The sequence below is a fragment of the Magnolia sinica genome, chromosome 13 (genome assembly GCF_029962835.1).
Source record: "Magnolia sinica isolate HGM2019 chromosome 13, MsV1, whole genome shotgun sequence".
NCBI lineage: Eukaryota > Viridiplantae > Streptophyta > Magnoliopsida > Magnoliales > Magnoliaceae > Magnolia > Magnolia sinica.
The window spans coordinates 4070198-4092910 of NC_080585.1; the positions used below are offsets into that span (position 1 = coordinate 4070198).

The following is a 22713-nucleotide window of genomic DNA, read 5'->3' on the forward strand; positions in this document are numbered from 1 at the left end:
ATAGTGTTTTTTTTTTTAATCATAGGAAGCTTCTTATGGGCCATAAAGTTATGATCAATTTTATATTTTCCCCCTTCATCTAGTGTTGTGACCTTATCAACAGGTTGGATGGAAAATAAATATTACCAAAAACACTACCACGGGCTTTTTAACAAGTTTTTAATGGTTAACGTTCAATCACCACTGTTTTCTATGGTATGGTCCACCTGAGATATGCATCTTCTTCATTTTTCCTATAATATATTAAATAATCTGGGAAAATGGATGTACGGAATAGATATAGGATACATACGTTAAGGTGGGCCCCACGGTAAGGGTCGCACCTAATCCGCTCCCATACGCGCCCACGTGAAAAAGAGTCATTCGCACTCGCAGAAATGAAACCGGGACCTCCGGTAATTTCTGGCACCGACAGCTTCTCCCGGTAAAGAGGCTGGCCGTACCTACAGCTGGGTTTTTAAAAGAAGTTCCCCCCAACACTCGACAGGCATATGTCACCAGAACCTCCACGGCTATCGCCCGTCGGTGAGAAAGAGCTCCACATCGGATATATATTCTCTAATGCTGTTGTCGGATTCCAGCCCATGCAGTCAAATGCAGTTAACAAGAAACTGATAATCCCGAGCTTGAACCTGCATATATAAATGGCGGAGAACCAGGCTGGCAGTATTCGAAGTTTCGGAGAACGAAAAAGCTGAAGAGAGAGAGGTGATTTCCAGCTCCTTTTTCCAGAGAGAGAGAGAGAGAGAGAGAGAGAGAGAGAGAGAGAGATGATTTCCAGCTCCTTTTTCAAGCTTTTTGTCATCGACCTTTTGTGATCTTCTGATCTGAAGCGGACGAGATGTCCCTTTTTTCACTCTATGAGCTTCTGATCTGATCTGAAGCTTTTCAAATCTTGATCCCCTGCGCTTTTGAAGAATTTCGCATTAACTAGTGTTTGCTACTGCTATGTAGTTCTGTTTTCTCGATGTGTCTGACGGAAGTCAAAACTCGTCGTTTTGCAGTTGTTTCGACCTAGATCGTGCCGTTTTTGAAGAATATTTGGCTTCTGATGCCCTTTCTGCGGTGAGTCGACGGATTATCTCTAAATTCTCCTAATTTAGCTCCATTTTACGGGTTTTAGCTTGCATTTCTTGCCGTTTATACGCAATTTCAAGGATCGTTGATGAAGTTTGAGCAGATTTGTTAAGATTGTAGTTATTTTACCTGCATTAATCGTTTTTACTCTGGTTCTGCCTATTTCTAGGAATTTGAGGAATTCAAGTTGAAATCAGCGTTTTCTTCTGAGATTAGTGCTCTGCTTCTCCTGAAGATCCAAGACTGTGATCATCACACTGTTTTCTTTATGATCTGATTTTCACCCCTTGGTTTTGGGAACAATTCCTATGCTCTCCAACTATCTTATTTAGGTCATGTAGTTTTAGATGCTGACATTATGCAAATCAGGATTGTAACTTTAGGAATGCAGCAAAGGAATTATTATCATCTGTGGACGTTGAGGATTTGCTTTTGCAGCATACGTATTAGCCCCTGATTACTTCTGTTTGCAGTCCAATTACTAACAGTTTGGATCCTAATCCATGTAAACATCTTTCTGTGATCTGTTTTTATCATCATCTGTTTCCTTTGTTAGTGAGACTGTGTTTAATGTACACAATAATCTCATTGGTCAGAGTTAGGATTGTTGGGGGACCACGGAAGCACACAGAGATGAATCAAGCAAAGTATTCCAATCGCACAACTAAGCCCAATCACAAGACTCCAAATTTAACGTGGAAAAACCCTTGCAGTAAAAAACCACGGCACAAAGTGACAGATATCACTATGAAAGTAGAAATTACAAGAGATAAAGAGAATACCTGATTCAAACAAGCCTCGAATCTCCCATTACAAGCTCTTGAAAACTCTAGGAACGAATTAGAAAGCTCTTAGATACACCCTATATTTATAGCCTCTAGGAGAATCACAATTGAAATCGGAAACAAATCCCACGGATACGCAACTCTGCGTAACTCTGCGCGGTCGTTCGATGGCATCAAACAGCCTTTGATGTCATTGAACGGACTTCGATTACATCAAAACATTCCAGTGACTAAACATGAAAATTCTAGATATTTATGATGGCTTTGAGCAGGGCTTTAATGTCATTGAACAACCTTCAATGGCATCAAATAGGATGCCCAAAGTGTACAGCAACCAACATGGGAAATTCTGGATTTTTGCGATGGCATCGAACTGTCATTGATAGGGTTGTACATGAGTCGAGCTAGATCGAAAAGCTCACTTGACTCGGCTTGAGTTAGCTTGGATTGACTCGGCTTGAAAGGCCAACTCGGGGCGAGTCAAGCTTGTTTTCTAAAGCTCGAGTTGAGTTCGAGCCGAGTTCGACCATGGTGCATTTCAACTCGACTCGACTCGAAGCTCGAGCTTGACTTGGCTAGAGTAATATATTTTAATATATATATATATATATATATATATAATGTGTTTAACTTTTTTAAAAAAAGAGTTAAAACTTAAAAGTTTTTACTAAAAGGGTTGGGGTTTGGGTCGGGGTGGGGGTTGGGTTGGGTCAGGGTGGGCACCGGGTTGAGTCGGGTGCGGGTTTGGGTTGAGCTAGGCACTGGGTTGGCATATGAACAAGCTCGACTCGACTCGAGATTGACTCGAAAGCTTTGGCAAAAAAGCCAAGCTTCAATGTTGAGCTTGGGGTCGAACTCGAGTATAGCACAGACTAGTCAAGCCGAGCTTGGCCCAGCTCGACTCGACTCGGCTCGATGTACAGCCCTAGTCATCGATAGACATGTTGAATTACAGATTTGAGACATCAATCAACAGGGATAACTGTTTAGTGCTTAGTTTTTGGATTTTGAAAAGTAGAGTTCGTATTGGATTAGGAAAATTTTGAGCGGAAGTGCACTGTGAAATGCTGGAGTTTAAATTGCCCATTGTGAATGGCGGTGTTCATCATTCTCATTGAAGCCCCCAAATGACACTCACATGCCTGATTGTTCCATTTTATCATTACAGAGATTAATCAATTAGTTCTTTTCTTTTCTTTTCTTCTTCTTCTTCTTCTTTTGTATATACAAGCGATGAATTTCTTGCAGGTCCTGAGCTGAAATACCCCAATTATTGTCATTAGATCATATTAGTTCCTTACCTAAAGATAAACATACTTCAGCTTCAGGTCAAATGCAAATCCTGATGAACAATAAATGTCATGTAAGAACATTTGCAATCTAAAATACTCTAGGTATGGAAATCTTGATTTCAACAAAATTATCATGGCTCTGCCCAAGTTATTCACCTCGCTATGCAAACCACTATCAATTTCATCCTCCCCCATCCACCAGACACCTCTCACTTCATGGACACTTCATTTCTGGATCCACCTCTGTCACTTGCACTTGTGGACTCATACGAATCACTTTTCTAATTTACTTGCTTTGATATGCTGATTAAATGTTTATTTATTTACACCTATTTTTTCATGTTCTTCTAGATAAGTCTCATGTGGTTATGTTTAACTATGAGCTTATACAGTGTGTTCTTGTCCAGTTAGATACTAGTAATAGTTTGGGTACTGAATATAACAAGATGCTGCTGTTTTAGCAAAGTTGTAACTAGTCATCATCTTGCAAAAGTCATTCTATCAATCTAATATCTCACCCCAGTACTTATGCTGCCACATTTTCATTCTCCCCTGGAAAGGCATTGGGGCATCTTGAATTGGATGCTTTCGCACTCAATTTCAGAAAATGCTAAACTCTTGTTTATCTGTGTTCTGATTACTCTCTTTCTAGGCAACGACATGCCACTTTGAAACTAGCATTCTTGAAGAAGTAACTCTACAGAGTGGGGTGCTTCAAGATGTCCACTCCTTCAGATAATACTAAGTGTCTGATCATAATGGTTTTGTTATTATTATTGGCTTCTAAATAAGGGTTCTACCATTTCAATTTTGGTTGTCCCTCAAGTCCAACTTGTTTATAATTCCCAGTAACTGCGAATATATACGTTCTTATGAAAGCATGTTTCGACAAAATCATTGGCAGCATCTCTTCCCTTTGTTTGAAGAACACAAGACTACAGTCTCAGTGTCTCCTACATTTATCATTTTTTATATAATGCTGTAGGTTCTCAGTATAGTTGCACATTGATCATCAGAAATTTGTTACAGACTATAGGTTTTTTTTTTTTTTCCGAAAAAGGTGCGGGACACCTTCTTAATTTTATAAATTTATAAAGAAATTACAGTGGGGTTACATACTCTAACTTACATAAAAGGAGCCTCTCCGTTTGACAATTACAATCAGGCAATATATAGCGGCTGTAACTGTTGTACCTTTCAAAAAAAAGGGGGGTGTAGCTGTTGCAAGCTCTCTGACTGGGACCATTCTGGATTTGGGTCTTGTACAGGCAACCTCTCTGTGCTATTTTAATTATTTTTTTCATTCCATTCATGTCTCAATTTCTCATCTCTAAGTTGTTAATATAATGTGATTCTCCTGATGGATCTTAACTAGAAAACATGCAACTATTTTCTTTTAAGCAAGTTGAACTTGTTTCAAGGCATTCTCACTCTCACATTATGAAAAATCATCCAAGTAGTATGCATTATGGTTCTATAAAATAACGGTGCTATAATCAGGCACTGTTTGTATAACAGTGTAAAACCAGGTCAGGGAAGTGCTTCTAGTAGATTTGTTAGGTCTACTGTAACCTCCCATGATCATTGATTGGAAAGGAGGCAATAGGTTGCAAAATTAAGAACATCTTCACCGTTGAGAAGTTCTTACAAATTAGTTTTCATTTCATGAACTCTATTTTGTGTTTCGATCTATGTCCATTTAGCTGTTTTGAATCATTATTTGAGAGTAATGCATGTTCAACTGGATTTATCATGAGTTATTTAGTCTATTCCACACAGTTTACTGTGTCAAATCATCTGGTGAGGATCTAATTTGTTGTTGTCCTATTGCAGGGTGCTTTGGGACATCTCGAAGCACAGGAAGTATTACAAAAATTTCATTGTGTAGAATACTGGTCAAAATATCGAGGTGCGAATGCTTGTCTCCTCACAATTGGTTGTTCCAAATTTAGCCATTCATCTCACTAACTCATCAATAGCTTCTGATCTTGATTAGTACAGTGGAGAAAGGGAAGTGATAATATGAGGGAAAAGGACAGCAAGACTGTAGTGCCAAACAGTAACCAAAAGAATGGTTCTAGCAAAGACAAGAGAAGAGAAAGAAAACCACATCCAGAGAAGGACCACAAAATCTTGAGCACCAAGGGAGTTAAATGTGAAACCTTGGGTACACGGCCACGGCCAGACTCCAGTACCATAATAAGTGATTTGAAAGCAGGCACAGATGCCCCTGAAGTTTATGAAAGCCTGGTCATACATTATATGGATGACCGCAAGTCTGAGGTCGCAATAACAGATGGAAAATCCTTTGAAATGGCTGTGAAAGAGAATGGGGACGAAAGAGAAGATCCCTCTAGTGATCAGGAAAAGGAAGTCAAACAGGGGAAGGAAGAAGAATCTGACTGTGAAACCATTGTAGATTCTGTATCATCTCAAGGGGATACAGAGACCAACAAAGATGACATAGTAGAACAGGCTTCCAGGGTTCCTAAAAACTTGCCAAAAAAACAGTCAGAAGCACTCCCTCGTGCAGCAAGAATAAACGGCGGTCAAAAAGAAGGAAATAAATTTCAATTGAAGACACCACAGAGCACTCCAAAGAAATCTCTAAAAACCAATAAAGGGATGTCAGAAGCTGCTGCTAAAAGCCTAGATAATAAATCCAAGAATATGAAAGTTCCTTCCAAGCCTTCATCAGAATCGTCTGAAGGAGGTGATGAAAAGCCAATTGAAGAGGTGAAGGAGATGGATCTCTCAGATGAAGCACCAAATGGTGCTCAGAGCATTGGAACAGACGATGAAACTGCTGATGCAGATGAGACTGGCATAGATGAAGAGAAGGTGAATGCAGACCAAAGGATCCAGGAAATGGAACTGAAAATTGAGAAGCTAGAAGAGGAGCTGAGAGAAATTGCTGCTCTTGAGATTTCACTCTATTCTGTGGTGCCAGAGCATGGAAGCTCGGCACATAAGGTTCACACACCTGCTCGGCGCCTTTCTAGGTTATACATTCATGCTTGCAAGCATTGGACTCAGGATAGGAGAGCCAGCATTGCTAGAAATACCGTCTCAGGGCTTGTATTGATTGCCAAGTCATGCGGCAGTGATGTGCAAAGGTATAGAAACTACTGCAACTTTTAAGTTTATGCATCTTGCAGTGTTGGCTTTTCTTTCTTCTTCTTCTTTTCGTTTTTTTTTTTTAATTTTTTTTTTTTTTTAAAATCATAGAGAGTAATAGCTTTTATTTCTTTTCCTATTTAAGGTTGACTTTCTGGTGGTCGAATACAGTTGTGCTGAGAACTATTATTTCTCAAGCATTTGGTAATTCTCATCACTCAAGTATGATTGGAAGGCTTTTTGAGTCTAATGGTGGGGGAAAGAGAAGTGACCTGAAGTCCCCTCCCGTGAAATGGAAAGGTAGTCCTGGCAGCAAGCAGGTGCAGAAGCTTGGTTTTATGCAATTGGTAGACGACTGGCAAGAGATGAGCACATTTACTGCTGCATTGGAAAAGATAGAATCTTGGATCTTTTCTCGGATTATTGAGTCGGTGTGGTGGCAGGTAACAATCACATTATAGACTTGATGTTGCGGTAACAATCACATGATAGACTTGATGTTGCATTGCGATTTAATATTGATACCTTCGACAAGGTATTTGTCTTACTGAAGAAATCGTCAACTCCACATAAATTTATTGCAATTCTGATTTACCACCAGATGCCTCATATGTTTTGTATTTCATACCATAGCAAAAATCCGTACAGGAAAAATGCTACGAGAATGTCCACATTTGATTTGGTTCCAATCACTAAAAAGACGGTCAAAATTTAATTCAAGGAAGCAGAAATGCCTAAAATCAGGTATTGGAAGTCGGTTTAATACAGTTTCAAACTGAAAAACAGTGTGAAAAAAAAAAAAAAGTGTGTGAGAGAGATTCATTACAAAACTAAAACAACATGTGCTTTGTTTATAAAGATGATTAAAATACAAGTATTTAATTTAAATGGTTAGAATTTGTATATGCATGTGTAATGATGTATAGTGGGTGAATGTAATTATTTGCCCTTCTTAGATGCTTCCTTACGTGTTTTTATATCACCCACTCTCAAAAAAAATTATTCAGGGATAAAATGTGTGTGCTACTCTCTCTCTCTCTCTCTAACTAGTAAATCCTAAATACAGATGAGTATGGAATGACACAAGAAATACAGGCTTCTCATTTCTAACGAAAGGCAAAAGAAAAAGGGGGAGAAAAAGAAATACAAGAGCTCATCTGCATAACCCTGCTTTTATGAAGATATTTACTATGGTTCAGTATGCTGTAGTAGATATTATGATAGTATTTACTACAGCCCAGTACCATAGATGGCTGTCAATGGATCAGGTCCCATCCTAATATTACTATACCCATATTTGAACTCAACTACAGGAATTATATTTAGGTCCTGTCAGGCTCTGATCCAAGCACTGCATATGGGGTACCAGATTTGAATCCAATCAGCTCTGGTATCCCCATGAGGTCCTGCTGGGTTCAGTTTCAAGCATGTTTTAGGATTCGGAATTCAGTTTGGATCTAGATTCTGGTCTAGGATCAGGTCTGGGTTAGATCAGAAATTACATTTTATAGCTTGTTATGAGAATGTAAAAATGGCCTTCTTATTCTTATATTTGAGTCATTTGCATATATGTGCTATCATGCCCAACGCACCTATATTTTGATGAATCAAGAAACAGCACAACAGAAATGGTTTTTTGTCTGAAATAGATATTATATGATTTTCTTTTCCATTGTAATTAAATTTTAATCATTATGATGGAGAGGCCAGGTGCCGATTTTCTCTTTCATTCGACTGACATTCCTTGATGTGCCTGTCTGCTTTCAGACCTTAACCCCACACATGCAATCTCCAGTTGATGGTTTGTACGAAGTAAAAAGCTTCAGGAAGCTGTCAGGACCAGCTTTGGGTGATCAGCAGCAAGGCAGCTTCTCTATCAACCTCTGGAAAAGTGCTTTTTTGGATGCCTTCCAAAGGCTCTGTCCTGTTCGAGCAGGAGGGAATGAGTGCGGTTGCTTACCTGTGTTGGCAAGAATGGTATAGAGTGATAAATGGCCCTTGCACCATTAAATCATTTTTCCATCTTTCTTTCTTTCTTTTTATTTCCTACATAAAGTCTATGCAAGTTGTGGTATGTTAATGGTCTTTCACATCTTCTTCAAAGCTTCCTCATACTTTGAGCATTGCACTTTCTTCTTAAAACTTATTTATTTCTATGCTCTTATTTATTTCTATGCTCAGGTAATGGAACAGTGTGTGGCCAGACTAGATGTTGCCATGTTTAATGCAATCCTGCGGGAATCAGACAACGAAATTCCAACCGATCCTGTATCAGATCCAATTGTTGATTCCAAAGTTTTACCTATTCCGGCTGGAGACTTGAGCTTTGGGTCTGGCGCACAGCTAAAAAATTCTGTATGTATAGTTTCTATTATCTTACATTCATTAAGGGTGTGTTTGGTAGCATCAAATTTCATGAAATTCTGCACCAAATTAGACTGATTAATCATGAAATATCATGATTTAATTACATGATATGTGGTGCAACCAAATGCACCTTAAGACAGTCTTTCCTGATATGTGGTGCAGTGTTTCTTGAGGCAGATTCTGTTTGATTTCATTCTTTGGCCCACACTTCATCTCACTGTGAATGGCTTGAAAAAGGTGGCATAATGCCCGATTTGTTAACAATTTTCCATGTGTGGATTGAAAATGAAATTGGAGCTTTCTGTAGACAATCAAGAAACAGGAAGCAATTGTGCCGATGGTCATTTTCAACCGACACATCCTTGATTAACCGTTTTACAATTCTGCAACAATCTTTCCATCCCCTAATGTCATTGTTATTGATCATAGTAATCAAACTATTAAATTCAAGCAGTGGACAAGGCCGGCTGGGCTACTAATTCTCTTTGTTTGAAGCAATACGATAAAACCGCTTGCATTACTAACCACCACTGACCAGATGGCTGTTGCATGTTGGGCCACTGACGCAGCAGGCAGTGACCCCAATATGGGACAATCATCAGATCAAAGATCAGATGGTCTTTAGTAATTGCTTGCACTGAAAATTTGGTGCAAAGTTATTATAATTTATACCAGATAAAAATTCTGGATAGGGGCCAGGGCACATCTGACACTGTCAGAGAAGGCAGGGCAGGAATAGTTATCCATTTTCCATCATTAAACCTCATGTTCTTGACATGACTATCCATTCTTGTTGTGCACCTTTACAAATGCTTGTGGTCTTGCATCAAGTGCTTGAGTGGGACCCTGGACTCGTTTGAGCATGCAGGCCCTTCAGTTTCCATATTAGATGAGTTTACGGATGCTAAATAGAGAGCATATTATTCCCATTACAGATTGGAAATTGGTCTAGGTGGCTGGTGGATATGTTCGGTATGGATGCAGACAATTTCATGAAAGAACAGAGCAGCCGTGAGGATGATGACAGAAGGGGCGGGGATGTCGAATCCAAATCTTTCCCCCTGATGAATTCCTTGAGTGATCTTCTGATGCTCCCAAAAGACATGCTCATTGACAGATCCATCAGAAAAGAGGTAAGATCCATGACTCTACATAAAAGTCTTCCAACAGTTCTCGTGTACATATTGGTTTTGCTAATGTTCCCACCTTCGACGGGATGTTTAGCAACGTCCTCTAACCTTTGAAGCGGCAGACGGGGTGACCTATCCTGAACCAATTCATTCAGTCATACAATTAGGAGCAAGCCATGGTGCAAGAATCACACCGATTGGATGATCCTAACCCTTTGAATGGGACCAATTTGGTACAACTCTCCATTGTTTACGAGCTGTAAATCACAGTCAGAATCATCAGATCAAAGTGTTACTTTAGAAGAATAAGAAATAAAAAGTGGCATTTATCTACTACTAGTTTCAAGATGATGATTGGACCTATTTTATTTCTCCAGTCAATCTCTGTCCATTTTCATGCTATTGATCAGAAGTTTAGGACACCTGATTGCCATGATTTTTGCACCATGGCTTGCTCCTGGCTGTATGAATGAATGAACCATTTTGATCGACAATCGGTCACCCCATGTGCCATTTAAAAGGTTTGGGAATGTTGCTAATGTTCACATGAAGAAGGCCACTTGTGTGTGTGTGCACACACAAACACACTCACATACATAATTTATTTGTATCCTTTCCTCATCAGATCTTTCATTTGATTTATTCTGTTTCCATCTTTTATAGGTATGCCCTTCACTCGGTCTTCTGTTAATAAAGCGGATCCTCTGCAATTTTACACCTGATGAGTTCTGTCCTGATCCCGTACCTGGTGCCGTCCTAGAAGCACTGAATTCCGAGGTAAGATTGACTGCATTTAAATTTCTTATGAATGGGTCCATGCTTTTCAAAAACCTGAAAGCTCCAGTAACATAGAAAAGAAATGCACATCTTGTCATCCGAAGTAATGTTTTGATGATTTATTCAAGTATTCAAAACTGCCAAAGCAGATTTGAATTAAATACTTAACATATTTTATGTTTTTGAGTTTATGCTTCTGCTCCTTAGATGGTCGGCTATCAGCATCTTATTGCAGCCCACCACCCATCACGAAGGACTGTTTGAGGATTAAGTCCCAGTCATGTGAGGTTGAGTCAATTTCTTCAGGAGGGAATTTGTGGAACCTTGCACCAAGTGTCTGCAGTATTCTCATGTCCAGAGTTTCCATGTATGACCCATGGTTCAGTGGTCCGGACTTTGATCCAATGCCCTTGACGTAAGGTCATAGCTGCCCATTCTTTGACCTAAATGTCAATGTCCAGATCATAATCCATGCAACCCATGTATACAAACTGGGCTCCCTCTACTTCAGTATTGAGTGGCCAGTTCTCCCCATCCTTCTTACGGAATGGAAGTGAAGTACAACAACTGACAAATAACTGATTTTAGTCTATTGACAGTTGATTTGAAGAGGACCCTCCATTTTCTGATGTGTCCATCAGCTTCCTAATACCTTATTTGGTCAGAGTTCCCTTGAAGAAGTATTTTAAAATGCTTGATCTTATAGATGCCTTCTTTTTTTTTTCTTTTTTTTTTTATAATACTCAGAGTTGGCTGGAACGGCGGAAATCTGAAGGGGACTCAATAAGCAGCTTCCCATGCAGCGCTGCACCCATTGTCTACAGCCCACCTTTGCTGGCCGATGTGGCAGAGAAGGTGGCAGATGCAGGAGGGCAGGCAGAACTTGGGAGAAATGCGTCATTGGTACAGAGGAGGGGGTATACCAGCGACGATGACTTGGATGAAGTGGAATCTCCTCTCACTTCCATCATTGATAAGTTGCCCCCGTCTCCTCCAATCCCCAACGGAAATGGAAAGCTGAAGGAAACGGTGCGATCTAATGGGGAAGGTGTGAGGTATCAACTCCTTCGTGAGGTTTGGTCCGTGTGATTTCATCTGGAGTCGTGTCGTTTTTTATTTTAATTTTAATTTTATTTTTATTTTTCATAGAGAAGATGAAAAAAGAATCAATAGCGATGTGCAGAGAAAAAAAGAGGTGATTTCATTGATTTTTCCTTTTATAAGTAAATAAATTGGAAGATAGTTCGCAATATATCTCCCTATGAATACTAAAAATTCTCAACACACGAGTGCCCAGTACGTGGACCACCTAGTCAATCAGAAATTCTACTTGTACAATCCATAGGTAGGCCTCACATATAGACGGTTCAAACGCATAGTTAGGGCATCCAATGGTTTCGTTGTAAATTGATTGAGACGTTAAATTTTCAGGACATAGCGCACGGGATGCGGATCCATGCGGAATTTTCGCAAATAGGCGGTTCAAACACATGGTGAGCTGTGGGGGCCACCCGTGATTGAATGTTGAGTTTGAACAATGCATCTGCTGCAACTCATGGGCACTGTACATCCCAAGAATCAACCCAGTCAAAAACTAAGGTGGGACTCACCACAGGAAGCAGTGTACGATCATGTCTGCACCCTATGTATTCATGTATTCAGCGCCATTCATCCCTTTCTCAAGCTTATTTTAGGGCATGAGATCCAAATCTCAAGTGGACCACACCACAAGAAACAGTGATGATTGACCTTGCCATTAAAAACTTCTTGGGGGCCACTGGAATATTGATTTTCCATCCAACCTGTTGTTGTTGTCAAGGTCATAAAGACCTGGATCAAGGGACCACAAATATCAGCTTGATCCAAAAATTTCGTAGCCTACAAGTTAGTTTTTAATGATCAATCACCACATTTTCCTGTGTAGTCAGCCTGAGATTTGGATCTGCTGCATTTTTTGGGCTCGTTTCCTAAAATGAGGAGGCAAAATGGGATAAAAGATAAATACATCACGGTGGGCTCCACAGGGATCCACCGAAGATGCATTGGGACATTAGGTGCGGCCCTGGCCTCACCCAAAGCGGTGCTGCACGCATCAGTGACCCAAATTTCATAATCCGGGTTTGAATGGCACTCCTATCAATGGGCATGACGCACCACAAACGTATGGTAGTTACCATGCGAACCCAAACGCATTTATTTTGATCATTTCTTCGTGCAATCGATCCAGACATGCATTGTTGTTGCAACTGGGTCATCTGGGCTTAGGCAGGGCCCAGATGAATCTGGGTCAAACACACGTACCATGTGTAGAACATCTGAGCTGTTCGAACTATTGGAAAAATTATGAATACCACTTTGGGTGAAACATCAGGACGAACCACTTGGTGGACTGATGAGTCCATTGACTTTAATTCGATGGTATGGGCTAACTGATGAATGGATCGGCCTGATTATTTTTATCTATATATTCTTTTCACCAAATGATCTTCATGTTTCGGCCCCCTTTTTGGGGTCTAACCGTCACGCATGGACAGCGAGACCAACCAGTTGCAGAGTGTTGCGCAAAAATGCCTCCCTGAGTAATTGTTTGACGAGTATGCCTGCCAACTCTCATGTTTGGATGGACCGAAGAGAAAATGATTATCTCTTCCATGATGAAATATTTCATCGTGGTTTCTGTAAGGCATGGAAATCTAATAAAAGCTTGTGGGTGACACCTGTGAGGGCGCTCTGAGATTTCTGCTTTTTATCCTAAGTAAAACCCCGAAAATGGAATACATTATGGGAATGTCTCAATAGTGGTCAAGGAAATGTTCGAAATCGTCATTTTAATTATTACAAATTTTATTTTTTCCTTTGCCCTTCATCCATATGGGCCATAAGATTTATCCAATGTCTGAAGTTGGGTCACACGAAATACAGATGGCCCATATCACAATACCCATTGCTCAAACGTAGGGGCGTACATAGAGCCGAACTGAGTCGAGCTGGCCTCAGCTTGGCCACTAGCTGACCTTAGCTCGAACTCAGCTCAGCTCGGTCCTCGAGAATGACTGGCCAGCTCAGCTCGGCTCAGTCAGCAGCTCAGGCCAGTTCGGCTGAGTTTTTCTGGGCAGCATTTCCACAAACACCTAGACTACACCTTCAAAATCCCATTGTTTGTAAAATGGCAGCAAAGGTTGTTCAGGTATTTTATCAAATACCTTCCAAGCAACATAAAAATTCAAAAAAAAAAGAAAAATTCAAAAAAAAAAAAAGAGGATCTGTTTCATATACATACCTTCCTTGCCACCAGCCACACTTCATTGAGTCATTTCATCAAACACTTGGTGAGCAACATCGATATCAAAGTAACTGAGTAACTGAACTGGTTCAATTCGAGCTGAGTTCGATCCGAGTCGAGTCAAGCTGGGTTCATGTACACCCCTACTCGAACGTGATCGTACAAAACAACCTCTCAAAATATTTGAGGTTTTGATTTTGACAGTGAATCGATTAGAGGATTGTTATCTACAACTAGACAGGTGGAGCATGAATCGGATATGGATGGCCCCATGGTCCAGAATCATATTGTCAAGAGTATCCTCTCACCATAGGTTCAACTGTAAAGATGGGATTCAACTAGATGGAGGTCTGGATACCCTCGCACCTGCCAAGTGTTTAGATATTGTGCCACGCAACAAATCAGAATCATCTCTTTCTTGAATACCACGATAACGAGTTTCAGCTAGTGCGCATACCACCATAACAAGTTTCAGCTAGGTCATGGCTCTAACACAGACTATAAATGATCATCGAGTTAGCCAATTGTCAAAACTGGCCCCATGAAGCAAATACGTGGTGCCATGGTCCATATAACTGTACATATTTGCTAAGAGTATAATAGGGATGGCACATCACATAACATAATATATTATGTTATGCGCATCACAGCTAGCATCACATCTCTCCAGAACTCTTCATTCAAGATTAAAAGCTTACGTGCCATTTAAATATTTAGATGCAATGTGTAAAGCTAAAAATTCTGACCAAACATAACTTTCAAAGGGCAATCTCAAAATCCGGAATACATCCAAAATGCACTGATTAAAAAAAAAAACAAATCAAAACATAAATCTCAAAAAAGTACCTCTTAAAACTGAAGTTTACTGAGTCTAATCTCCTTCTTCGATGACCTTGGTTCACTAAGTCTAATCTCCTTCTTCGATGACCTTGGTTCCCAATCCCTTGAGCCCTTCGGGTGGGACCTCTGCTACAGTGACCAACGAATAAAGCTCCTCCTTAGCATCTTCCTCTTCATTCCTCTTGCGAGCAACGCGCACGCGGACACGTCTAGGCACACCCCGGATACCCCTGCTCCATATGTGCTTGTTTAGCTTCACGTCGACCCTAACATCGGTTGTCCCCATCGCCTTTTGTGCAAATTTCCGTATCTCTTTTATGGCTTTGGGAGCCATCTTCTTGAAGGTGCTGCCCAAATTACAAGGCATTCCATTATTTTAGTTATTGCTAGAATCATACCAACTTACTTGCAACAACAGAGAAGTTATTGCTAGAATCATGCGAACTTTCAACAACGGAGAAGATACAATGGTGTAAAAATAGGAACTTAGGCTGCATTGGCTTGGGAGGCCAGAAAAATAATTCACGATTTTGAGATTCTACCCTGCAGTAAAATTACCAAAAATTTATTGAGTATAACTGAATGGATTGAAAGAGCTCTTTACCATCTACTACCCCCCCCCAAAAAAAAAGCCCAATTTTGTGATTAAATTAGGAGTGGTCATTCCTAAGTCACATTATTACTATTATTTCTCTGCTCCTGATAAGGCTCAAATGCAGACTTAACAAAATGCAATGAAGAAAAAGGGAGAAAAATGATGATCCAAGTAGAAAATTGGATCTTGAGCTGTGTAGATTGTCCATATCGGAAGTTAAATGAAAAGAAAAAATATTAGAGTAAACTTTCAACTGTGTCCATTTAAGGCTGTAGCTGGAGTACAGGACATGATACAATTTCTACCTCCACCTGGACACAAGTCATGCTTCAGTAGACACTACTCACCCTCCAAAAGTTTCCAACATATTAATAAAAACAAAATGAGATTGTTCCTACTAAAAAAATTGATAAAAACAAATACAGAAAGGAAAAAGAACATGAACACAGGCAGAGAGATGAATAACAGTTTCTAAGCAAAACCACAATTCCATGAAATCAACCAAGTATAAACAACTGGTAAAGAAAAGAAGAGCGTGATCAATTGATGGGTAGAGCTGCCTTGTGTTTACACCATGTGTTCTTCCTATAGGGGCCACCCATTGGGTGTGGATTATGTATTCAGGTCCAGTCCAACCCTGTCCAGGAGACTGAAAGTCCAGGGATGAGCTCCAGCCCCTGACTTCAGGAATTGGGCTCAGCCTCAACTGGGCCAGAGCCATAAGCCAAATGCCCATCCCACCAATGCTCAAATGACCTTGGATGGAGCAGGACTGGCTTACTTGTCAACATGAAAATCAATCCAGCCAAACTAGGGGTCTAACCCACAAGCCTAGAAGCTGAGCAGAAACCATATCCCCAATCACAATGGGGCCAAGGCAGGTCCAAGCCAACTCAACCAAGTTGCAATCATGCGTGACAATCAGAAAGTAAGGGATGTTTGGATGGAGGCAAACTAAAATGTGGATCTACAGAAGTAACCCCACATCTTCAGGAAATGGAAAACCGTGGATTCTGTTCCTTTTATTCAGTTGTTTGTTTTTTTATTCCAATTTAAATGGATTCCACATACGGAATGCTCACTTCATGTGCCTTCTCTGCTTTGAAAAATCAATTTAACAATTTGTTTTGAAATAAAGATGGCAAGGCAAATCAGTTTCAATGCTACCAGTTTTTCTCTCAAATGGAGGAAAGTAGGTTTTCTACAAAAACTGGTATCATGTTCACAAACATGACTTGGCATTATTTGCAATGAAAGAGATACTGGGTAGATTAACAAAGCAAGGAATAAAGGTGACAGAAAGCATCAACAAACATGATGACATGGAAGCAAAAAGATCACACCACAACATCAAGGATCCAAGATCATGAACTACAGTCAAGGCAATGATCGCCAACCCCAAAAATGAATTAAGGGAAAAGGCTTCACACACAAAATAGACCAGAAGAAACACCATGCAACTCAGAAGGTCATTCCAACGACAGCCAATCTATTCAAATACATCCATAATAAATGTTAAAAATATCAGGAAAGTTTCACATAAAATTCACTAGGAAATAAATTAAAATGATTGTATCACAATATGGCAATGTATCAGGAAGTATCATTTCTAAATTAAAAGGTTCATATCATTGATAGATCTGATACCGGTGCATAATTATCAGATTGGAACACCGATACATTTATTCCATGAATAATTTCAATGAATTGCAATATAAAAAAACCATTGACATGAATGTGGGGAAGTATGATATCAGGAATCAATCGTGTTCATGGTTTGAAGTATTGGCAAAATTTGATACATATCGACATATACATAACAGTCCAAGGCAATCTGGTACACCACACCAATCATATATACAGAGGCCACTCACCCTATGACTGGCCAGAATTGGTCCGACTCATTCAATTTCATATGAGACTGAACAAGTCTGCCACAAGGCAACTTGGTCCATCCCATGATGTGTGAGGTTCACCATGATGTGGGGCCATCCTGTCCATCAGATGTGCCTCCATTTTAGGCCCTGAGCTCAAAATTCAGGCCAAATAGAAATCAGGCTGGCCACAATGCATGGAACAATGAGAGAGGCCCTTTTTACGTTCTCCTACTAAGTTTTGGATCAACCTTTTTTTTTTGCTTGTCTTGTCATTATGGTTTCGCATAACCATCCAAATTGTGGGGCACATTGCGGACAGAGCATACCTATGAAACCACATTGTCATTGTGGTTCAGCACAATTGGTGCATGTTTGGATGTCTCACGCACATCAAGCCGAGCGCACAAACATCTCAAGAATATGGTAATTTACCATACCATAGTCTAGCGTAGTGTAAATGATCCCTCATGAACTGAACTCCCATGATAGTTTTGCACCATTTAAAAAATGGTGGTGACCAATCTTTCTGGTTGGCACCATGTACAGCTTTCTAGACCATCCAAATAGTGGGGCCCATTGAAAATGGTGCATAAGTATAAGACCGCACTGATCAAGCAATCCTAACCATCTAATTGATGGCTACCAAAATGGTAGTTGAAAGTAAAACAGTGAGTTGTTCAATCTCTCAGGGCAGAATCAGCTGGTTAATATAGTCATGTAACTTTTGGGTTATACTCTATCCAAGATCGGGCTAGAGGTTTACGCTATCTTAGTGTAAACTGATACAGGTCATAATGGCCACTGCAACAGCCGTTATGATCTCTTAAAAAACAAAAGAAAATAAAAAATAAAAACTGAATTGGCCCCATTACAGGTCATTATTTCCATCACAGCTTTTACAACCCTGCATGGCATAACAGTTGCCACCGTTACCATTATGTAATGGATGTTGCAGCACACCATGCTGTCATAGTGTAAATTTCTGGTTATGCAGAATCAAAGATTGGGCTAGAATCTTAGAGATTTGGCAGTCTGTAGTGCTATAAAAAACCATTCTGTGTATATCTGAAGATTCACCGCCATTTTCTAAATGGTATATATCTATCACAAAAGTCTTGCCCATCACACATTTAATTCAATGACAATTGGAAATTAGGCCCTCATTTTTTCATCAAATTGTACAATTCATGAGAAGGGATAACTAATCCAGAACGTTGTTGTGATTTGTCCCACTGGATGGACCATTCTTACAAATTATTTTAGATCGGGAGGCCCAATAATGATTAATGAATTATTATGGGGTGAATGATAGATCCATTGCGTGGAACATGTCAGAAAAATATTTTGGGACCACCGAACCATGTCTCCACTTGTCAAATTGAAATGCCTGCGTATTGATCATTTTTCTGAAGCAATATCACCAATAAGGTTGAAGCATAACGGTTTCAGTGGTGACCAAATACGGTACACCAAAACAGAAACCCTTAATCATGATATGCAGTGATACTACCTGTTAAAATGATATTTTGAACATTGCACACAATGAACAAATGCTACATGACATCCAAATCTCCAACCTAGATCAAGCGATCAACACAGCTGAAATCTCTAGGAATTGTAAATCATGGTCCATTTATCATGACAAAAATAAGATGGATCTACACATCTCAAACCAATGTGAATCTAGGTGGATCACAAGTGCCAGCAACTTTCAACGGTATACACAGGTTTTTTAATAATTATGAGTGGGCCCATGGCCAGCAACCCAAACTACTGATCTGAGTCCCAATCTTGATGGAGAATGACACAAAAACAAAACGACCAATGTTTGGACCTCTTTCATTTAAATGTGGACCGTTTGCGCATTTATCTTCTAAACCATCTATATATAGTCCAAATATGAAAAGCTTAACATGGTCTTCTCAAAGAGATTATTGAAACGTGAGTCCATGCATGGTGGGAGAGCAGACGAATGGTCCGGATTACCACAAAATGGGCTTATCTGTCAGAATTGAAAATCCATGTGTGATATGAAAAGATGCAGGATATGCATCATAATCTCATATTACACAATAATAAAATCAGACAGATAACATCAAACTACATAAGCTAAGAGGAAGAATTAGATATATTGACCGTCTTGGAAGTTCTCATAGAGACCTTTTCCACACGGATATGTCACCTCTGTTGGATATCGAATCCGTACAAAATACGGGCAACACCATGATGAATCTGATATGAAAATCGGGCCCATCCATGCATTGAGTGGACCACACCAGTAAACTTAGTCATACGACTGGCTGTCCATCGATTTTGATGCTTTGTCCACTTGAATGAGTGGATGGGCCTGACTTTCATTTCAGGTGAAAGTCGTGGTGTGGCCCACCCTTTGAACGGATTGGATATTCAACATATGTGGCATATTGGCGGGAAAAATCAGCTGCATCAGGAGTTCCGATACAGCCACTATCTTAAATTTCTCTATCCAACAGAAGAAACTCAGCAAATACGCCAGAATAAGAGCTATATATCACGAAAAATCGACAAACATTGCAAAGAGAAGAAGATCCAATTGAATAACTACGGATGAAATCGATCTCTGAAATTTGCATTTCCATAAGCCGAATGATATACAGATCAAGACATTTCAGAGCAGAAAAATGACCAAAAATGACGAAAAGGGGGGGAAATTTGAAGAACAGGATGGAGCTGAAGATAGTTTACCATCCATGGAGACGCCTGTGGAGATTGATAGTGTATTCTCTTGTCACTACCTCCTCCTTTCTCCCTTTGGCCGTCTTCTCCACCATCTTAGCAGCTATTCCCTCTCCCGCTCTCTCAAAACCCTAGTTCCCGAAGTTACGGCTGCGAGAGAAACCCTAATGCTGAAGTGAGGAGAATAAATAATAATGAGTTCAGAAAATTACCCCTGGTTTTTAAGACAACTACGGAAAACACTACCGAGCGTCGATTATCGTTTAAGGGTGTTTTGGTCATTTGCTTAACAGTCGCGGGGCGGAAATGCGATGGGAGTTGGGACATCCGGATCCTCCACCAACACGTGCCAGCGTGTGCGAGATCTGGGCCATTCATCTGATGACCTAACAGCGAACTTGTGGGAAACGGATTTGCACTCCCCCTGCCACCAGCCAATGGCTGATGGTCGGTGCTCTTTGGGCCCCATCAAGATGTACTTGTTTCATCCATGCCGCCCATCTATTTTTCCAGATCATCTTATGGTATTAGACCAAAAATGAGATATATCCCATCTCAAGTGGACTACATTACAGGAAACAGTGTTGAATGAGCGTTGACCATTAAAAACCTTTTGGGGGCCATAAGAGTTTTGGATCAAGCTGATCTTTGTTTTTTCCCTTCATCTGAGCCTGTATGACCTAATCAACAGATTGGATGAGGATTTTAATGGTAGATATCCAATCACTATTGTTTTCCTGTGGTGTGGTCCACCTGAGATTATATTCCTCTCGTTTTTTGGTATAAATTCCTAAAATTATCTTTAAAAATGGATGAACAGAATGGATGAAACACATACATCATGGTGGGGCCCACAGAGCACCGACCATCAGCCACGGGGCTGGTGGCAGAGGGAGTAGCCAATCCGTTTCCGAACTTGTGCGTACAGTGACCCAGAGTTCGCCTGGCCGGGCCAATAGGCGTGCTACGCGTGGCCGAAAAGGTCCGTTAAAAGAAATTGCCAGATGGCCCACATTGGCGTGTGGCCCACAATGGCCGGAATGATTAATCAACCTCGCATGGCCCACTCTAGCACGTACTCGATGGGGAGTAAAACAGCCCTCCAGAAGAACTTGGATTGCCTGTACCTAGGTTCACAGGAAGTTCATGTAGTCGGAAGCTATGTGGGCCCACAGAGATGCCTGTAACATCCACTCCCTCCAGCAGTTTTGCAAGACCACGATAGGACTGGAATCTAAAATCAGTTAGGTCCAAAACTCATGTGGGACACACCACACGAAAAAGAGTCGATTGAACGTGGACCCACATAATGGATGGTGGACATTGAATGTGGGACCACATAATGGAAAGAAGACATTAAAGATGGCCCACATGATGAATGGCTCGTATTGAAGATTGGGCCCCACATAAAGGACAGTCTACAGCAAAGGTGAAACCTACATGATGGATGATGGTGGACATCAATGGTGGGTTCCACATGATGGACTATCCACATTAAGTGGACACCACGTGATAGATGGTCCACAACAAATGGGGGAACCGTATGATGGACGGTGGACATCAAAGGTGGGCCCCTCATTATGAACGACTCATATTGAACATCGGCCCACATCAAGGTGGGGCCCATGTAATGAGCGATTCACATCAAATGTGGGACCCACATGATAAATATAAAGCATCAAAGTGTGGCCCGACCTGACAGAACATGCACATGAAGTGGGTCCCATTTGATGGGTAGTCCACATCAAAGGTGGGACCCACATAATGGTGGGGTCATTGAAGGTGGGCAAACATGATCGTCAATTGACATCAAAGGTGGGCTCACATGACGAGCAACCCATATTGAAGGTAGGGTCCTGCAAATGAATAGTCCAGGTCAAGGTGGCCTCACATAATGGACGGAATGGGCTTCACATGATGGATGACTGACATCAAAGTGTGGCCCTTATAATGGACAGTCCACGTTAAGTGGGCCCTACTTAATGAACAGTCTACATCCAAGGTCTTGCATGATGGATGACACATATCCAAAGTGGACCACATGATGGATAATTCATATAGAAGGTGCGCCCTGCATGATGAATGGTGGTTATTAAAAATGGGCCGCACATGATAAACAATCTACTTCGAAGATAAGGCCCACACTATGGACACATCAAGTGTGGACTCTACATGATGAGCAGTGGACATTGAGGGGCTATGGACATTCAACAGGTGGTGTAAGAGTGGGCCACCTGCTGAATGGATCACGTGGATATTCAGCAGGTGGTGCGTTCGAAAAGGATTTTACCATCTGATTTTAGAAGCCATCTGAAACTTCACACAGTTTTTTGGCATGTATATTTGTTTCATGAACTGTGGCCCTCTGGCAAGTGGATCAAGCCCGATTATTAAGCAAGAACATCTATATTGTAGTATGACACAAATAAATGACTACATCTCATGCCATTTTATTCAACTGGCATATGCATAGTGTATAGATGAGCATCCTGTGGAGTAAGGGGTTGTCTAAATGACCGTAAAATCCTAGTTGTAAAGGGTTATTTGAATGCCCCTAAAACCTTTTAGTTGTAAAGAGATCGTAGATAAAAGGTTTATAAATGTTATTTGGATAGAAAATTTTGAGTGTAACGTGATTATAAACATTTTACAAGTACGTACTTCAATTTTTTTCGCTGTCAAGGTGTAAAGCGACTTTACAAGTAAACTCCCGTTTTTAACTAGCAAAACCTCCCATGTTTGTTGAGCTCAATTTAGCACATTCACAAAGTAACCCCCATTGTTTCACATTACAGGTTAAAAGAGATTTACATCAGCAAAGACATTACATTACACCTAGAGCAGCATGGTTGATACAC

General features: G+C 40.5%; 2 protein-coding genes across 5 annotated transcripts; one reads left to right on the forward strand and one right to left on the reverse strand.

The window, feature by feature from the left end:
- The first annotated feature begins 512 nt into the window (after positions 1 to 512).
- On the forward strand, positions 513 to 11661 carry LOC131222488 (uncharacterized). 3 transcript variants are annotated; one of them, XM_058217569.1, is made up of 9 exons: positions 513 to 1065; positions 4988 to 5063; positions 5134 to 6270; positions 6417 to 6714; positions 8039 to 8248; positions 8453 to 8626; positions 9574 to 9771; positions 10432 to 10545; positions 11293 to 11661. In XM_058217569.1, the coding sequence occupies exons 3-9, from the start codon at positions 5177 to 5179 to the stop codon at positions 11632 to 11634; spliced, it is 2430 nt and encodes an 809-aa protein (XP_058073552.1). In that variant the 5' UTR covers positions 513 to 1065; positions 4988 to 5063; positions 5134 to 5176; the 3' UTR covers positions 11635 to 11661. The 3 variants fall into 3 exon arrangements, with proteins under 3 accessions (XP_058073552.1, XP_058073551.1, XP_058073550.1); XM_058217568.1 differs by having other exon boundaries at positions 5151 to 6270; XM_058217567.1 differs by having other exon boundaries at positions 5156 to 6270.
- A 2846-nt stretch (positions 11662 to 14507) lies between these two features.
- LOC131222489 (large ribosomal subunit protein eL31) lies at positions 14508 to 20025 on the reverse strand. Of its 2 annotated transcripts, XM_058217570.1 has the most exons (3): positions 19865 to 20025; positions 14757 to 15015; positions 14508 to 14720 (listed from the first exon to the last, which is right to left on the reverse strand). In XM_058217570.1, exons 1-3 carry the CDS (start codon positions 19948 to 19950, stop codon positions 14700 to 14702), a joined length of 366 nt encoding a protein of 121 aa, XP_058073553.1. In that variant the 5' UTR covers positions 19951 to 20025; the 3' UTR covers positions 14508 to 14699. The 2 variants fall into 2 exon arrangements, with proteins under 2 accessions (XP_058073553.1, XP_058073554.1); XM_058217571.1 differs by lacking the exon at positions 14508 to 14720 and having other exon boundaries at positions 14727 to 15015.
- Between the last annotated feature and the right edge of the window lie 2688 nt (positions 20026 to 22713).

What these genes read in the sequence shown, in the direction of transcription:
- LOC131222489 (XM_058217570.1), bottom strand. Translation starts at nt 19,950, where the DNA reads ATGGTGGAGAAGACGGCCAAAGGGAGAAAGGAGGAGGTAGTGACAAGA. An exon ending in CACAGGCGTCTCCATGGATG is followed by an intron (nt 15,016 to 19,864) that starts GTAAACTATCTT and finishes TAATTTGGGCAG; the next exon opens with CACCTTCAAGAAGATGGCTC. An exon ending in TCAAGGGATTGGGAACCAAG is followed by an intron (nt 14,721 to 14,756) that starts GTCATCGAAGAA and finishes TAGTGAACCAAG; the next exon opens with GTCATCGAAGAAGGAGATTA.
- LOC131222488 (XM_058217569.1), top strand. Translation starts at nt 5,177, where the DNA reads ATGAGGGAAAAGGACAGCAAGACTGTAGTGCCAAACAGTAACCAAAAG. An exon ending in GCGCACAGCTAAAAAATTCT is followed by an intron (nt 8,627 to 9,573) that starts GTATGTATAGTT and finishes TTCCCATTACAG; the next exon opens with ATTGGAAATTGGTCTAGGTG. An exon ending in ACAGATCCATCAGAAAAGAG is followed by an intron (nt 9,772 to 10,431) that starts GTAAGATCCATG and finishes CATCTTTTATAG; the next exon opens with GTATGCCCTTCACTCGGTCT.